Source organism: Myxocyprinus asiaticus, chromosome 22 (genome assembly GCF_019703515.2).
Source record: "Myxocyprinus asiaticus isolate MX2 ecotype Aquarium Trade chromosome 22, UBuf_Myxa_2, whole genome shotgun sequence".
Classification (NCBI taxonomy): domain Eukaryota; kingdom Metazoa; phylum Chordata; class Actinopteri; order Cypriniformes; family Catostomidae; genus Myxocyprinus; species Myxocyprinus asiaticus.
Window position 1 is genome coordinate 30534149 of NC_059365.1, and position 19928 is coordinate 30554076.

Here is a 19928-nt window from a genome sequence, read left to right on the forward strand (position 1 = left end):
GCTTTGGCTCTGACAGCGTACTGCCCAGTAACGGCTTTTCAGCCGAGTGCCTTTCAGTGGCCCAAACAGGGCATTAAGTATTTGGGCACTTTATTTCCAGCAAATTTGTCTGATTTAGTTAGAGTTAATTTTGACCCCTTAATAAAAAAGTTTTCAAGCGATGTGGGCAGGTGGGCTTCATTACATTTATCTATGATTGGGAAGGTTAATGCTATTAAAATGAATTGTATTCCAGAATTCAACTACCTGCTACAATCTCTCCCTGTAGATGTCCCCCTCTCTTATTTCAAGCAATTTGATAGCATAGCGAAGTCCTTCATTTGGAATGGTAAGCAGATTACATTTCAGTAAATTGCATAGGCCGATTGACAATGGTGGGCTAGGCCTACCCAAGATTTTGTTTTATTATTATGCATTCAGTCTCAGACATTTGGCTCACTGGTCTCTTCCACCTGAAAGAGCCCCTCCCTGGTTTTGTATTGAACAGGAAGTTCTTGCCCCTATTTCGCTATTGCAAAGCCTTTCTATCAAACTAATTGGAGAAGTTAAGTTACACCCCGTTGTCTCGCATTTGCACTCTGTGTGAACAAAAGTGTCCAGTGTTTAATTTGGACATTTATTTAAATGTTGCCTCGAGCATATGGCTGAACCCCAAATTATGCATCAACAAGTCCCCTTTTTGCTGGTCAGAGTGGATTGTGAGGGGGGTTACTACACTCGGTGACCTATATGAGAGTGGAGTGTTGAGATCCTTTCAAAATTTGGTTCAACTTTTTAGGATTCCCAGATCTCAGTTTTGTAAGTATTTACAGCTGCGCCACCTGCTCCGTACTGTTTTTGGGAGTAGTTTACACCCCCCTAAAGTGGCAGATACTCTGGGAGAGGTGATTACTGCTTTTGGAAAAGGTCATGATGCATCAGTGTATTACTCCCTGTTAATTGAGAGTCTGGGGGACAGAGCTTCAACTTCTTAAGTGATTATGGGAGAAAGATCTAAACTTGGTATTGGAGGAGGGAGTGTGGGCTAGGATTCTAAATAACATCGAGTCTGCATCTGAAGATGCAAGGGTTCGCTTTATGCAATTCAAAATTTTACATAGATTCTATTGGACCCCCTCTAGATTGCGTAGGATTGGTCTTAAAGACACACCCACCAGCTGGCGATGTCAGTCAGAAGATGAGGAAAAAACTATGTTTTTTGGGAATGTGTTAAGATCCAAGAATTTTGGTTGAAGATTCAGAGATTTATGTGTGTGGTATTGGGTATTGTCAGGGTTAAAGGTTGATTCTGTTTGTATGTGTTTTGTTTTTCATTGTTTAATATTTCAATCAATAAAAAAATGTTAATCACAAAAAATAAATAAATAACTTAAAACTTTGGTTTTCTGCACATCGTTATGTAACGTGCACAGTGTGTGTGATGCAGATTCTTTTATGCACAGGTGTGGATAGCTGAAGGACAGGAGCTGCAGATAGAGACATGTATGGGTTTGTTTACACACAATTCTGAGAGATTTTTAGGGATTTTATTACATAGATATTATAGGATTAGATGGGTCACTGGTATACAAGTGAATGGGAGAAATTGTAACGCAAAATATGGTAACTGTAGGAATAAAATTCCCACCTTACATTTAAAAAAAATTGCATGAGCACCAGCCTGTAATTTTTTTAAATTTTTTTATTTGCCTGATATAAGAAAGTATTCATTTGTAATTCCATTGTTGTCTGATTTTAATGCTGATTTATATATATATAAAATGGGGAAAGACTGAAAACTCCAAAACTTAAATATTTTCATATAATATATATATATGAATATTTAACGTTTGAGCTTTCGGTCTTTCCCCATTCAAGTAGAATGGAGCTGTACTTCTATGATTAGTAAATAGCTGCCTGAAAGTGTTACGAATATGGCCACTGAGTGACCTGACTTACCTTGCCGCCTAGTAGTGTCAGAAATTAACTTTTCAATCAAGGGGTAGTAATTGCCCCCTGGATTTAATTTTCAGGGGCACTCTCTGGCACTCATGATTTTGACGTCAGAAGCACAACAATTTATGAATAACCCATTTTTGCTTCACTTTCACATACACAAACCTAATGAAAATTTCTGCTACGAATATCTTTGTTTTAATTGCTCTCTGGAAGATGCATTCTTTTGTCCATGTGCTCTATTTTTTTAAATGTCGCACAGACTGATGTTTTTGTATTTGATCACAAGAATGCATCCTGTGTGAACAGCCCCTCTCTATCTTTTTCTCCTGCTTTCTCACTTACATGCTACTGTGTTGTAGTAATGTTGTGTTTAGACCTGTGATCCAGAGGTTTCCCTCTACTCCTTGGATTCTGACTGCTATTTATGAGTGCCCTATCATTCATTCAGCACATGAGAGGCAGGAACCGTGCAACTCTTTTATGGGAAATTTTATGGAGTGCAGCAACATTCCTAATCCAAACACGGAATCGTCCTCCCACACGTCCCCCAATCCTTACAATAACACCCTTTTAATACAAGGTTTCTGCTGCTGAAAGTACAGTTTTCGCCATAAATACTTTTAAAAAGCAACAGTTAGGTCAAGTCAAAGGTCCTAATTTTTCTGTGGCCCAGTCAGTGTTGATTAAAATCTTCCAGGTTTAATCAACGCACAGATATATTCCTGGCTCCCAAGTTGAGCCCATGCAGCTGGGACAGGACATTCCTCCAAAATAACCCATAAACCCAGACGTACGCTCTCAGATTCTGTTAACACTCTGAAGGAGAGAAAGGGTGGTCTGCAGTTTTGCTAGTACTCAGTATAAATTCCCTGTATTTCCTGGTCAAGGCCACGGAAAGGCCTTGTTCTAACAAATGAACCATCACACCCAGCTTCACCGTTGCTCTCTCCGTAATGAAGCGTGCCATATGCGTGTTTTCATTTTGATGCCCCCATGCATTAACAATAAACAGACGTAAATCTTCTACTGTGAAATTCCGTGTTATTTTGGGGTTTGATTGCATTGGCAATGAGGTGGGAACTATCTCAATGTTTGTGTGGTGTTTCATCAGATGTTCAACAGATTTAGGATTTATAGCATTAAAGGTTTCCATCAAAATGAACTGAGAATGCAGAGGTACTTCAAAACATTTATATATGAACTAATTTGGTCAGTTGCACAATTGGGGGCAAATCCATAAAACACTTTTGCCTGTGGTATTTCAGGCAAAATATCTGTGTTTTTTTCACTAACAACCCACAATCAAGTTTAACAAGGCACTAAATGTTTTGCAGTAGCGCTGCACTGTATTTATATTAAGTCATTGTCTTTTTTTGCAACACAAGCACAAATTCACTAGATAGAGTTTGCTTTGAAAGAATGTCAGTGTCTTACAGACAGAATGTCAATGATTAAAATACAGCACAGCATTATTTTAGCACAAGCAAAAGTGGTGCAACTAAGTAAATTCGCATTTGTGTGTCAAAAATCTGGCAGTACAATTAATTTAGTTTAAAAGTTATCATGACAACAGTAGCCTTATTCATAAAATGATCGATTTAGAGCATATGTATTTCGATGCACCATGCAGTCTAGCCACTTTCTGCATTTTAAAGAGCCAACTGAGGTGCTTGGTTCGCAGTGGTTTAGGGATGCTGTACAGTCACTGTAAAGTGTGCCAGATTGCAGTAGTCTGCTGCATCCTCCAAAACCTAACACCAAGCAAGTTACTTTCAGCACTAATATTTTGGTTATGTTTGCCCCATTACCTAATTTTCATAATTCCTTTAGTGAATTGGTTGCTAGAACAATGTGAAAATAAACAATGCTTTCAGTGGGCACAATTTGTTCTTAGTAAATTTCCCCCTTTAATTGTGTAACTGACAATATCAGTCCATGGGGGGATTTTGTAATTTATTTATTTTTTGCAAATGTTATTCAAAACTTACCAGTAAATGTATGTGTGTGCAGGGTACCAGAGAGACTCTTAGCCGTCACTGTAGCATGCTGGGAGATGCTCTGCACAAGGAAAACGACTTGGCTCTCATCATAGATGGAAAGACGCTGAAGTACGCCCTCACTTTTGGTGCACGCCAGTACTTCCTGGACTTGGCCCTTTCCTGCAAGGCTTTGATATGCTGCAGGTATGGCGGAGTACTGTACAGGAGACTGCTGTAAAAACAAAGAAAATCAGCATCAATAACTTGTAAAATTATTAATGGTAACATAAACCCTCACAAAGTATTACAACAAACATTACTGATCTTTAAAACCATAATTCAGAGCAGTCCAGTTTAACTATTGATGATTTGTTAATACTACAGAATGAGCTACTGGAGTTGTTGAACTTATTCTCTGCCAAATGCATAAATGAATAAGAGAATAAAAAAAGCTCAGGTGCAACATTAAGATTATGGGTGGATTTCCAGGGATTCCCACTGATAAAAGAAAATGTATAGCTTGAATGCATTGTAAGTCGTTTTGGTTAAAAGCATCTGTGGAATGCATTAATGTAAAAAGAAAATGAAAAAGGCTAAGATGCATGGCACTAACAACACAAAGGTCATTGGTTAGATTCCCAGGGAACACACTTACAGATAAAGGAAAATGTATAGCTTGAATGAATTGTAAATCGTCTACCAAATGCATAAATGGAAAAAAAGTAAGTGGCAGCACTAAGGTTATGGGTTAGATTCCCAGGCAAGGTACTGAAGGAAAACAAATATATAGCTTGAATGCATTATAAGTTACTTTGGATAAAAGCGTCTGCAAAATGCATATATGACAAAACAGAATGAAAAAAGCTCAGCTGCATGGTGTTAGCAACAATAAGGTCATGGGTTTTATTCCCAGGGAACACACTTACTGATAAAAGAAAATGTATAGCTTGAATATTTTGCAAGTTGCTTTGGATAAAATTGTCTGCCGAATGCTTGAATGAAAAAAAAAACCCTCCAGTATTCAAGCTGAGGGAAAAAAAAATTTCCTTAAAGGAAATTATATATATATATATATATATATATATATATATATATATATATATATATATATATATATTTTTTTTTTTTTTTTTTTTATGGAATACAGGTTAAATTAAGATTTTTCACTATTTGGTCATGCGTTTTCCATTGGTAACCAACAAGATATATGGCAGTTGTGGTGCTGTCAAGCTCTAGTTTTAGTTTACTGTTTCACAGGTGGGTGTTAAATATGTCTTTGTACCTTAATAACCCTTTTTGCCCTCTGGGGAGCTGACACCATCACTAGTTATTTCTCTGTACTTAAAAAAAAAAAACATCAAGTGACTGGCAGACAATTACAGGGAAGCATCACTGTGCTGTTTAAGGAATAAATTAACTTCCCTTTAGGTCACAACCTTCCCAATAAACATAATTATACTAGCTCTCCAAGCAGCAATTTACTAATGAGTGTTATTTTTTATAATAGTAGATTGTGGTCAGAATGTCAGTCAGATATAAATGAAGTTAAACTGCGTGTGTGAGCAGGTCAGAATGAGCCGGGCCAAAAAAATGCTACACAGAGAAGGAAACACATGAGTAACCAATTGAGCGTGACTAGGAACTGCCAAAAATCAGTGTCAATTTCCAGATACAACACACACCACAGGTGCCACAGCCATTATGCAGTGCTTGATGTAATCTAGCCGATCTGCTTTCACTCACTACATACACACTTGCACACACTTATATCCTGAGGAGAACAGATTTTGACTATAGATGAATTAACATTAAACAGACTCTAGAGGTCTTCTCCTATATTGGCGGTAATCTCTGATTCACTTGAGAGCCTTACATCACTCTACATTCATTGCTTATAGAATGACCTGTGAATGTTAAGCCAGGGTTAAGCCCCTGAGGAGCCTTTCTAGCTGAAAGCGAGACCTTCATTTAATTTGCTGACACAGATGATGCAGTGCTACAGTGTACTGCAACCCTTCGCTAGTGTACGTTTCTTCAAGCTCAAGGATACTGGGATCAGATTTGCCAGTTTGGGGATCTAAAAAGTGGAGAAAATTATTAGGACATTTTTTTTTTAGGAAATTGTTGTTTTGGTGCCTGAATGTGATTAGTGGGAAATAATGTCAATTGTTATAATTGTTATAAACAATCATAAATTGTTGCTGGAACTCCATCACAAAGACATTTATTATATACAGTATATATACATATATACTGTATATACACTGATCAGCCACAACATAAAAACCACTGACCGGTGAAGTGAATAACATATATTATCTAGTTACAATGACATCTGTCAAGGGGTGGGATATATTAGGCAGCAAGTGAACTGTCAGTTCTTGATTTTCATGTTTTGGAAGCAGGAAAAATGGGCAAGCGTAAGGATCTGAGCAACTTTGACAAGGGCCAAATTATGTGGGCTAGACGACTGGGTCAGAGCATCTCCAAAATGGCAGGTTTTGTGTGGTGTTCCTGGTATACAGTGGTGAGTACCTACCAAAAGTGGTCCAAGGAAGGACAACCAGTGAACCTGCGACAGAGTCATGGGCGCCAAAGGCTCATTGATGCGTGTGGGGAGCAAAGGCTAGCCCGTCTGGTCCGATCCCACAGAAGAGCTATTGTAGCACAAATTGATGAAAAACTTAATGCTGGCCATGATAGAAAGGTGTCAGAACACACACCGAAAGTGCCTACAATGGGCACTTGAGCATCAGAACTGGACCATGGAGCAATGGAAGAAGATGGCCTGGTCTGATTAATCATATTTTTTTTAGATAGATCACGTGGACGGCCGGGTGAATATGCGTTGTTTATCTGGGGAAAAGATGGCAGCAGGATGCACCATGGGAAGAATGCAGGCCAGCAGTGTCAGTTTGATGCTTTGGGCAATGTTCTGCTGGGGAACCTTGGGTTCTGACATTCATGTAGATGTTATTTTGACACATACCACCTACCTAAAGATTGATGCAGACCACTTACACCCCTTCATGGCATCGGTATTCCCTGATGGCGGTGGCCACTTTCAGCAGGATAATGCGCCCTGCCACACTTCAAAAATTATTCAGAAATGGTTTGAGTAACATGACAAAGAGTTCAAGGTGTTGACTTGGCCTCCAAATTCCCCAGATCTCAATCCAATTTAGCATCTATGGGATGTGCTGGACCAACAAGTCCGATCCATGGAGACCCCACCTCGCAACTTACAGGACTTAAAGGATCTGCTGCTAATGTCTTGGTGCCAGATACCACAGGAAACCTTCAGAGGTCTTGTGGAGTCCATGCCTCGACGGGTCAGAGCTGTTTTGGTGGCACGAGGGGAACCTAAACAATATTAGGCAGGTGGTTTTAATGTTGTGACTGATCGGTGTATATATATTCTGCTTACTGCTTTAGTTGACTGTTGTAAATTTGGCTGTAAAGGATAAAACACTAAGAAGAAAGGGTTACATTTTCTTTTGTTGTCCTACAAATTATTGGCGCCTTTTAAAGACCCCATGAAATCATTTAACGAGGCCATTTTCTTGTGTTGATGTGTGTCCTATATTGATGAATCATCAATATTTATGGTCCATTTTCCCAAAACAGAAAGAGTGTATATTTTAAATACACTGCCTGGCCAAAAAAAAAAATCACATACTCTAATATTTTGTTAGACCAATTGAAGCAACCCCAGATCATAACACTGCCTACAGAGGCTTGTACAATGGGCACTACAATTGACATGTGCATCGCTTCATGCGCTTCCCTTTTTACCCTGGCGTGCCCATCGCTTTGGAATAGGGTAAATCTGGACTTATCAGACCACATGAGCTTTTTCCATTGCTCCACAGTCCAATTTTTATGCTCCCAAGCAAATTGAAGTTGTTTTTTCCAATTAGCCTCACTAACAAGTGGCTTTCTTGTGGCCACACAGCTGTTTAGTCCCAATACTGCAAGTTCTCGTTGCATTGTGCATGTGGAAATGCTCTCACTTTCACTATTAAACATAGCCGTTTAATAGTTATATTGTCCATTTTTTACGATGTGACTTCACCAAGCGTTTTAGTGATCTCTCTGTAAAGGCGCCATCGCAAATTCACGATCATGCTACAAATCTCCTTGTAAAAGAATGATAAATATTTAAATAACAATATCCCACACAAGTTCATTGGCTAAATTACCTGATGGCAAATTCACTGTTAGAACATAGGTTAGCACCAGCAAACTAACCACACAGCTCTTGGTTTCTTTACTGTTTTATTTTGTTGTCTTTGTGCAGGGTTTCTCCTCTGCAGAAGTCTGAGGTGGTGGAGATGGTGAAGAAACAGGTGAAAGTGATTACATTGGCCATTGGAGATGGAGCTAATGATGTGGGTATGATCCAGACCGCTCATGTGGGTGTTGGCATCTCTGGCAATGAAGGACTGCAGGCTGCCAACTCATCCGACTACTCCATTGCACAGGTGAGAAACGATCAGATTACAGACGGCTGCAGGAAGAAGCAGTAAGTGTACTAACATTGGACCAAATACACACTGCCAAAACTAATCGTAGTTCAGTGCTGTGAGATGTTTAAAGAGCACCTATTATGGTTTTTAAACGTGCCTAATTTTGTTTTAAAGGTCTCATACAATAGATTTACATGCATCCAAGGTAAAAAAAAACAAAAAAAAAAACTTTATTTTGCTCATAATTTAAATTGCAGCATTAATTTTTTTCCCAGTGTCAAAAACGACTCGTTCAATGATCCGTTCTAAAGGATTCATTCTAAACTCCTCCTTTCAGAGAGCCTGCTCTGCTCTGATTGGTCAGATGTCCCAGTCTGTTGTGATTGGTCTACCGCTTAGTGTAGTGTTTGAGGGCGGGTCAAAGCTGTTCGCAAACAGCCAATGAAGACCAGAGGAGGGTTTTTTATTACCAAATTATGTAGGTTAGTACAGGAAGTAAGTCTGGAATTACTAACGACTTGTTTCAGGTGTTCAGAATCGGTTCTTTCTTTTGGGAGTCAATAACTCCATTTATCGTGCACTTTGATTTTTTTAAACTTTGCAGAATTTTTTACATTCACAAACAGCTATGTAACATACTACATGAAAGGTAATATTTGAAAAACCATAACAGGTGCTCTTTAATACTAATGAAGCTTTGCTTAACTACATTCAATTTTTAAATAAACCAAAGTTATAATATTTAGAATAACTATATAACAGAATTTACAATAACTGACATAGAAACAGATTATTACAATATCAATAATTTTTCAAAGACTATAGAATATCATAAATTTAAGTAAAGAAGAGGTGAAGTAACTTATTTGATGTTCACCTATCACAGCTTAATATGCAGACACAGCTATAAGTAAGCCATTTGTAGGTGAATTGTGGATCTGTTTGTTTGAAAATCCCAACCGGCTCGACAGCAACATTTGTTAAACCAATGACAAATGACTACGTGTTTTTCGACAAATGGCAGATTAGGAGATGTTTTTTAAAACATGTTTGTAAACAGTAATTATTTTTGCAATTCCATTAGGTGATGCTAGAGGCACAGAAATTTCACACTTTACCTTTAAATAAGATTTGAAACTGCCAATAATGAAATTACTAAATAAAAATAAAATTAATGCAACTCTGCTTGTAAAACTTCATGCATATCAGTTCTCTATGTCAACTAACACTTCTATCTTGTGTCACTACAGTGTGACTCCCAGAAAATAAATCTGGATCTAGATTATGTATCTTGGGTGAAAGGTTCAAACCTGTTCAGATTATGCAGTCTGAGATAGTTGGAGTGTTCTGTCATTCAAAACCCTGCTGACAGCGAAACTGGATCTTTCCATCTTATGTAAACATAATTAAAAAGATATTTTGTTATTCACAGATTTTGATACAGCATAAGCTTCACTGTCCATGTAACAAAAGAAAAGCTCAAGTGTTGTGGGTCGCTGTCAACACTGCTCTCCATCTCTGTCCCATGTTTCATTTAATGTTTTAGCAGTCTGTTCTCTGGCCTCATGCATCGGATTACTCTACAAAGCATCTTGTCTTTTCTTAAGTGCCCTCATCATATTGTAGGTGGAGACGGGTGGAGGTGCTAGTGAATGCAGGCAAGTCGTCTGATCTGCCTTCCAGCGAAATGGCTCGTATGAAATGTGCTGGATCAGATGGCAAACTTTAATGTGCACTACAGTCAACTTGCATTCATCCATCATTCATATCTAATATGATGTTGTATTACACCATAAAACTTTTGCAATGCTTCTCTTAAAGGAATAGTTCACCCAAAAATTTTAATTCTCTAATCATTTACTCGCCCTCATGCCATCCTAGATGTGTATGACTTTCTTTCTTCTGATGAACACAAAGATTTTTTGAAGAATATCTCAGCTTTGTTGGTCCTTACAATGCAAGTGAATGGTGACCAGACCTTTGAAGCTCCAAAAAGCACATAAAGGCAGCATAGAATAATTAATACGACTCCAGTGCTTAAATCCATGTCTTCAGAAGTGATATGATAGGTGTGGGTGAGAAACAAATATATTTTTAAGTATACTTTTATGCTCCCTTTTTGTGATTTTTGTACCTTCAAAGTTCTGGCCACCATTCACTTGCATTGTATGAACCATTAGAGCTGAGTTATTCTTCTAAAAATCGGCTTAGAATCCTTGGTCGAGAGCTGCACAACCAGACTCCAACTGTAGTCTGTCTTTCAACGGCTCTCTCTCTCCTCACATCAAGAAGTCAAACAACCCTTGTGCCTCTCAAACACCCTGTGTACCTTTTAAATCCCACCCTGCTGTTTCTGCCTCTGTTGGAGTGACCTGGCTATTTGTTTTACAGAGTGATGTTTATAACAGTCACGTTCAGGGTGCTCTCATGGATAATGTCTGTTCATGTTTACGTTATCTATCTACACTGCATGGCCAAAATATGTGGACACCCCTTCTAATTAACAGGTTTGGATAATTCAGCTACAGCCATTACTAACAGTAGCATAAAATCAAACATATGTCCTTAGACAAATATTTTAAGTAGAATGGGGTGTACATTTTCTGTTCCAGCATGTTAATGCCTCTATGCACAAAGTGAAGTCCATTAAAAAAAATTTGTACTGAGTCTGGTGTGGAAGAACTTCACTGGCCTGTACAAAGCCTAGACCTGAACCACACTAAACACCTTTGGGATCGCAGACTATGAGCCCCATCGCCAACATCAATGCCTGACCGCACTGATGCTCTTGTGTTTGAATGGGAGCAAATACCCACAGCCATATACCAACATCTAGGTTTCCAACATTCATTTGGCCACGTAGTGTATATGATTTTTTTAAACTGCTCCTAATCTTCATAAACTCTCCACATTTGCACAAGTTGCTCAACCATCAACGTATTTTAAAACTGGGATCATCAACAAACTGTATTACAATCCAGTTCAGCCCAGAGAGAGCAATAAACAGATTCTTCTCTTCCTCTGCTTTTCAAGAACTAAGAAAGTCTTCCAAAACAGACTAGCTGAAATTCTCAAGAATGTTTGTGAGAAACATGTCTCTGTGGGAACCCCCCCCCCCCCTCCCCCCATCTTGTCTTGTGAAAATAATCAGCTTTAACTTATCTCCATGTGTCTTCTGTCCTCTTTCGCAGTTCAAGTACTTGAAGAATCTTCTGCTGGTTCACGGCGCCTGGAATTACAACCGCGTTGCCAAGTGCATCCTGTATTGCTTCTACAAGAACATCGTACTGTATATTATTGAGGTAAGAAGAGTAAGAAATTTGGGTTGGACAGTTTGTATGTTCTACAGTATATAACATTCAAAGGTTTTATACTCAAAAGTCAATGCATGTAGTACCATATTTAATTTAAGTATTTTGAAACCCACCGTAATTAAAGGAAAATTTATCCAAAAATGAACATTTTGTCTTTTACTCAAATTCAAGTTGTTCCAGATGTTTGAATTAATTTCTTCCATTGAGCACTAAAGGAGAATTTTTGCAGAATTTCCTGGCTCTTTTTCATACTGTGAAAGCTTACAGTGAGCAGCAGCTGTCAAGATCTAAAAAGGACCAAAAAGCACCAAAAACATAATCCTTATGACCTGTTTACTACTATATTTCAAGTCGGTAACACTTTACAATAAGGTTCCATTAGTTAACATTAGTTAATGCATTAGGTATCATGAATTAACAGTTAACATGTTTTTTTACAGCATTTATTAACCTTTGTTAATGTTAATTAATAAAAATACAATTGTTCATTCTAAGTTCATGTTAGTTCATATTGCATTAACTAATGTTAACATATACAACTTTTCATTTAAAAAAAGTTAATTACTGTATGTTGAGTCCTCCGATCCCTGGCAGATGGAACGCCCCTCCAAATTCTGGCAGCTGGTAGCGAGCTCCTCTGCCCCTGGCAGCGGCTCCACTGCTCCAGGCGGACGGCAGCGACTGCTGCTTTGGGCGGACGGCAGTGGCGAGGACTCCACGACAGCGCATCCCTCCAATGTAACGGGTAAATTGGCAAGGAGGCAGCGGGAACTAGACAAACCATCAAAATAATGTTTAATGAAAATTTAAAAAGACATGAACATAAACACACACGGCAGCTGTGTGTGGCTCTCTCTCTCTCCCGAACTGCCGCATCCGGCTCAGCTTTATTCCTCTCCTCGTCTGATTAGCCCGATTGGGGGTCGGCCATTCGCACTCATGGCCTGGCCCCATCCCTCCTCCTCGTCACACACATATTTTGAGGATACAACCCAGTTGTTAATACTGAAGAGCCGTCGGGAAATGCTTGTAGAGCCGAGGAGGGCGGGGCCGGGCTGGAATGACGCACGCCCGGTCCCCAATCAGCCTGATGGGGCGCGTGAGGGATAAATGTGGCCAGGGACGACAGTTCGAGAGAGAGAGAGAATTACAGGCAGCTGCCCTGTGTATGGTTATGTTTGTGTGTTCTTGGTTAAGTTGTTCATTAAATTGTTATTTAAGTTGTCAAGCCGGTTCTCGCCTCCTCCTTTCCACTGAACCCCCTTACAATGCTATTCCAGATGGCTCATCATAATCCGATGGTGGGTCACTTAGGCTAGAAAAAACACTAAACCATCTAATGGCCCATTTCTGTTGGACAGGCATTCGCGGGGATGATCACAGGTGGTGTGCAGCATGCCATGAATGTCAGCTGGTGAATCCACCGGCCACCCCAAGAGCACCATTGTGCCCCCTTCCATTGATCGAGGTACCTTAAGAAAGAATTGGTATTGACCTCATCAGGCCATTAGAGCGGACGGCACATGGGCATCGCTTTGTGTTGGTTCTGGTGGATCTGGGGAGGAGCGCCCCATGCTGTACATCAATCAGAAGCTCTCGGTGCGAGAGACGAAGTACAGCACGATTGAGAAGGAGTTCCTGGCCATCAAATGGGTGGTCCTCAACCTCCGGTATTACCTGCTTGGGAGGGCCTTCACCCTATGTTCTGACCACGCCCTACTCCAATGGGTCCATTGCATGAAGGATGCCAATGCGTGGATCACCCGTTGGTATCTGGCTCTCCAGCCATTTAGGTTCAAGGTGGTCCACAGGCCAGGGGGGGCAGATAGCTGTGGTAGATTTCCTCTCTAGAAATGGGTGGGGAGTAAGTCACAGGCCGGATGGCTCCTCGGCCTGAGTCGGGCGATGGGGGCATGTGGTGATGTGGCCGTGGCCGAGCGACGTCTGTGGAGAGCGAGGCCAGGAGAAGGAGAATGGTAATGATTAATACCTGTGGGAAGTTATATCTAACAGCTGTTCTGTGTTTTAGTGAGAGCTGGAGGGGGATAAAAAGGGTGTCCAGACTGCCGGAGGAGAGAGAGAGAGAGACGCACGATGCTGACTGTGTGCTCATGCATTTTATGTTGTGCTGAAATGCAGTTTGTTGATTGACACTGAAAAGTGTAGAAATAAAACTCACGTTGGATTGTTTACCCAGCTCCCGCTTCCTCCTTCAGAAAGAACTCAAAGTCATACTTTGTCAGACTTTGTCACACTAACAGTAACAATGAACAATACTTTTACAGGATTTATTCATCTTAGTTCATGTTAACTAATGTTAACAAACGATACCTTATTGTAAAGTGTTACCTCCAAGTCTTCTGAATCCATATGATAGCTTTGTGTGATCAACAGACTGAAATGTTAGTCGTTATTCTCTTAAAATCTTCCCCTCTGCAATATCTCTCAGTTCTCATTTGCGCTTATTCAAACGTGAAGGTGATTTCGCCACATTTTACGTCAATAACACTAAACACCATAAATTCTTGTATGTCTTGTAACCAATCGTGACATCCTAAGTTTGAATATGTGAATATGCAAATACATTTTTGGATAGGTCATGGTCTCTACATGCTTTCATTGAAAAGTAACAGCAATGCAGTATTCAGCTAAACTTCCCCTTGTGTGTTTTGTGCAAGAAAAAAAAGTAATTCAGGTTTGGAATGACATGAAGGTGACTAAATTATGACAGAATTTGTATTTCTGTGTGAACTATCCATTTAAGAGGAGAGTTTAATAATAACCAAGCCTATTATTGCATTAACCATTATTGTCATTTTTATGTGCATTGAATTGCCACTCTTTGGAGAAAAAAAAAGCATGCATTATTGCACGTGTGTTGGTAGTGAGAGACTCTGTCCGGCTGTAGGAATACAGGTCTGTCAATGTGGAGGCCACAGGCTATCCATCTGATGGTATTTGACAGCTTCCAGTCCTGGTGCTGATAGCAGGTTCAGAGATTTGACCAAGAGTGACCTGACAAGTTAAAGGGCTGCTAACAGCACCAGCATTATCATGAGGGGCATTTGGCTGTTTTGATCTGCAGCTGAAAACACTTGATTTAGGAGACATTACACCTCGGTGATAAGCTTTGTTTTCTCGGAAGCTGAAAGAAGACTGACTTAGTAGCAAAAAGAGGCAAAATTAGGAACATTAGAGTCCTGCCCATTGAAAGTCATTTTATATCATGTCAAAGGTCTCTGATATCCATAAAATGGACCTGTGATCATGCTCACCTCATGCCAGTGTGATTTTATAGCTGTTTAAATAAAACCAAAAGTGGCTCTTTGGAATACTTGAATTTGTTTGGTCAATCGTGGCATTTTTTTTAGGAGGGGTCAAATATTTCGGTTTTGTGTTATACAATGCATTTTATTAAATATCATGCATGTGCTCTTTCTTCTCACATAACAAAATAATTTAAACACCTCAATATTTCATGTAATTTACGTATTTATTTAGCAAGTAACCGTATAATAAGCCAGATAATATGCAGTCAGCCGGTCATTATCGCAAAATAAACCAGATAGGATGTTATACAGGGTCTTGTTCCTGTAATATTTATCCACATTTGTTTGTAAAGAAAAATGTATGCCTCAGATGTGAAGTCGTCTTAAAGTAGTCTGGCCTTTTAAACGCAATGGCCAATTTTTACAGAGATTTTGGGAGTTACACATTCTTGCCTTCCTGAGAATGTCTGAGATCATGAGAGCATTTGCCATCAGGAATAAAGGAAACACACATTCAGCAGTATTAAACCAGCTCTCATGAGGCATGCAACCCCAACAAAAACATGAGCACTTAAAAAATCCATCTTTTTCCCCCTTAGCCCTCTTGCTCTTATGTGCCACTAAACCCGTGAACCCGTCTTTTCCTTCATCTTCATTTTGTTTTATGTGCTGTGGTAAATCTCTGAAAAGCTCCACAAATTCCTGCCTGTTGGCATCCAAAGACTATCTGGGACTGTGAGAACAACCATATGGAGATGAATCAAGATTTCAGATTACCATCCCCCTCCCCCCACGAATTGGTTCACCCAGGAAACAGGATCAGGTTTTATTATTTATTTTTATTTTATTTATTTTATTTTTATTTTTTATCAGGTTTAACGTCAATGACGAGGGCTGTCAATCAATTATTTGTAATCCAATTTTTATAATTAAATCGATATTAATCGCATATGTCTTATTTGCTGAGAAAGGCCCCTAAATAAAGATAATTCAATATATAATAATCACCCTAGCCAATCTGTACATCAGGCTGTTCTCACAGGAGGTGTTCTTGTGACATTTGGTTGGTCTATGTTCACGTTCGTCAGACAGATGCTTTTGATCATCTCACTGTGGTTGCGTCGCGTTACCCCGGTCTCAGTATTAACACTGCGTTTTGGATACTGTGTCAAGTTAAATGCAGTTTGAAACTTTTAAAAATCCCTCTCGAGACCCCTGCATTCAGAGTAGTGCTCCGTCTGGCTGTCTTTGAACTCAAGGACAGGTTCTACTGTGTAAGGCTCCTCTCATTATTACATAGGGTCAGGGGGCTTGATGAATTGTGTTTATTTTTTTATTTCATTAATCACACTGCATCAACATGTTAAATAGCCTTATGAATGACATTAATGTGACGTGGCCAGTTGTCATTGGCGATTGTGCGTCATGTGATCGATTGTGATATGGCAAGTTGGAATATGCAGGAATGCAAATCAAAAATGGGAGTTACAATAGAGGGGAAAATAATATGTGAATAAAGGCTCAAATGTTGGGCTTTTCATCGTATTATATGGCTTCAGAAGACTTTGAATATAGTGCACATGTCATATGGACAGTTTATTTAACTTATGTTGTTTTTTGGTAACTTTAGAGCTTGATACCCCAATCCGCATTCACTAATTATATGGGGAAAAAAGTGGCCAGTGTTTCATGACAAAAAGAAAGTCATATAGGTATAAGTTTGGAAGGACATTAGGGTGAGTAAATGTTGGCAGATTTTCTTTTTTGGGTGAACTATGGTATTTCCGTCATGTTGTGCTGTATCATTCAGTGTGGGCTGGTTTGTGATGTAGATCGGCCCATATTATGGCCTTTTCCTGTTTACATGCTTTTGTCATTTTAGATGTGGGAATTTGGGAAGCTGCTGTGGTCTTGTTCCCTAAAAGTAGCAGAGATGAGGGGTTTTTCCTCAGTTTTAACATTCTAGAGATACTGTGGATTAAATTTGTGGGAATATGTGGTCACTCAAAACCCTTTAGCTGTAAGAAACTATGGCTCAATGAATTTTATATTTTAAACATTTTTGGTATGTTGTGCAGGGTGGCTTTCATTTTCTTTCATGGGTTTTCCCGTTGGTTATCATATTTTGTTCCACAACCAAAGTTCACCTTGAACAGAAACATTTCTGGCTGTGATAACATTTCACACTTTCTCATCAGTCAAGAAACAACCAATTCCCTTTGCCTCTCTGTTTCTTACTTTGCATAAGATAAGGCAAGCAACAACAACGTACAGCAAATGGCCTTACTGGAACACACCCTCCGAATGCTTCTCGCCACTTTTATTTTTGTCCTTTTTCTCTTTAAGCTCTCCTTTAATTACTGAAAAGTGCCCAGTGCTCCCAGCTCCTGGAGATGAATATATCTCCTTTTGTTATGAGCAGAAAATGCCACCCCCCCCCCCCCCCCACCCACCCATAAGGGGCTTTTGGAGTAAAATAGGGCAAAGCTTTATAGTTTCCTTGCCTCACACCAAAAACACCTCTGTTTTGTAAGGGCATGATATTCAAGACACTTGCTTCCCAAGGGTCGCTTAAAGGGATACATTTGTCGCTCTAATAGGTTTACCTTGGAGTCCATGAAGACTTCTCTTCATATAATTTTTCCAGACTTTAACCTGAAGGAATTGGAATAAGGATGTTAGTGGCCTTTTTAGCGTTCTCAACTTGCGGTTGCAATTTTATGCTTCAGTGTATGTGTGCATCTAATTTTTTAACCAGCCCGTGGATACCCAAGTACTATATGAAGGCTCTGGCACTGGTTTGTCTTTCAAATGAATTACAGACAATCGACAAGATAGATTTACTAGACCCTATAACCCTTCTCACAATAAGCAGCATGTAAAAGGGGTAGTTTACACACCCTCATATTGCTCCAAACCTGTATGACTTTCTTCCGAAAGAAAGAAGTTGCCTATTAAGGCATTAGACAGTAAGGCAGCTCATTAGGTTTTTGAACAAAGTTATAGAATTGTTAGAGCTTTTCTAGAATTGTTTCCATACAGTTCAACAGTAACCCAACCACAGTATATGATCTTCCCCCTTTTTCCTCCAAGTCGTTTAAGTCTAAGTCAGTTGTTTTTAGACAGTTGAATTTAAAGGCTGTAGGAAACTAAATTTGCATTAACTTCATGACGTTTGCCATGCTGGTTTGTTTAGTCCTTATTCCGTGGTCTTGCATTCTTTCGACATGAGCAAAAATTAATCAGAAAAAAGCTTTTCAGAAAGTTAGTTGGATTAGCTGCTTTGAGACATGCAGAAAGCCACTGTTACAACCCAATTGCTGTGCATGCTGTCATTATCCTGCTGGGATCTTGAGAGCTTGATTGACAGCTCTTCAGCAGGCTCCGGCAGGGCTGACGCATGAGTAGTACTTCTGAGGTAATTACAAGGGCCTCATTCAGACAGATCAGCAGGCTTAAGGAAAGACGACAGGCCTAAGAAGAGGCCCAGGGCCCTGCAGTCTCCCTGGTGCCATCATTTTAAAACGCCCAACTGGTCCTTTTGGTTCTTCTGTCACTCACACACACTAAATGCACTTTAATGGCCCTTCTGTATTGTCTTGCCCTCATTTCTTAGGTTTTTCTGAATGGGGCCTTCAGTTGTATTTTAAGGAGTCCCCTTGTTAGAAAATCCAGCTAAAACCATGTTTTTTAAAGGCCCAAGTTTTGAAGACCTAAGTTCATGTTTTGTGGCTTTTAGTTCATGTCTATTAGCTTTGAGGCTATCTACATGCTTGTGTACTCATAAATGTGGACAAAATTCACTCTTTGCAGATTTAAAATTTACAGTCTGTCTCTTTGGAGAAAACAGACCAACAAATATTGTTGACTTATCTTGCTCAGAGTTTTGTTCAATCAAATGCTCTCTAGATTGAGAATTTAACTATAAAGCCTATTGGATATTTAAAAAGGGATATATAGGAAATATGTCAACACAGGAAAGAAAACACTCGTCAAGCAACTTTATGGATATAATTTTACACAGATATGGTTAATAAGCGATTTTATCACATTTCAACACATAATTGTAACAATGTATAATGTTTACCACTTGTCGCTATTCTTTTGAAGCGATGTATATTTTATTGTTTATTCACTGGAATATTCACTTCCATTGTAAGTGCTTAACTGTAACAATAATTTTATTTTTATTTTTTTTTTACATAAATGAGGGGCGAATCAGAATAAATTTTTGTAGTGATTAACATTATGCCACAACTGCTGTTAATTCAGCTTAACTTGTATTGTCTAGCTGATCCAAGTTGATCATTAGCTGGTCCAAGCTGGTTTAGGTGGTTGACCAGCTGAAATACCTGCTGGTAGGTCCTAGGTGAGCTGGAAGACCATCTTGTTTAAACACTCTTTTGAAAAAACCAAGTCATATCAGATTAAGGTGGTCAAAAATGGTAGCTGGTCTACCAACACAGCCAAGTCCCCACCAGTTTTTAGTGCAGCTGCTCAACCACATGACATCTGGTATCGAGCTGTTTCAAGCTGGCTATTAGCTGGCTCAACCTGGTTTAGGTGGTTTAGCAGCTGGGCTACTGGCTGACGGGGACCTTGGTGAGCTGGTAGACCATATTGGGTAAGGACCTTAAGCCAGCTCATAATATTTAAAAGTGATTGAGCTGTTTTTGTAACATCTTACCTGGTTTATTGCTATTGCAAGATGGTCTATCAACTCACCCAGGTTCATATGAGCTGGTAGTGAAGTTACTCAACCACTTATACCAGCCTGGACCTGCTTGGATCAGCAAAAAAACAGCTAACATGTTCCAGAACACTGCTGCCATCTTAAATTGGCTTTAGCAGGATTTCCAAGGAGGAACAAGGAGCAAATTTGGACTGTCTGTCTGTATTTCTTTCTCTCTCTCTCTCTCTCGCTCTCTCTCGCTCTCTTTCGGTTTCTCTTTCCCTTTG

The 19928-nt window shown here is 39.4% G+C and overlaps 1 protein-coding gene across 4 annotated transcripts in view; it reads left to right on the forward strand.

Moving 5' to 3' along the window:
* LOC127412608 (probable phospholipid-transporting ATPase IA) overlaps positions 1 to 19928 on the forward strand; it is a 211888-nt gene that overhangs the window by 137253 nt on the left and 54707 nt on the right. For all 4 annotated transcript variants that reach the window (XM_051649090.1, XM_051649091.1, XM_051649092.1 and 1 more), the window contains 3 exons: positions 3949 to 4121; positions 8218 to 8401; positions 11578 to 11688. In XM_051649090.1, the coding sequence (XP_051505050.1) occupies positions 3949 to 4121; positions 8218 to 8401; positions 11578 to 11688 (468 nt within the window). The remainder of the gene's footprint in view (positions 1 to 3948; positions 4122 to 8217; positions 8402 to 11577; positions 11689 to 19928) is intronic.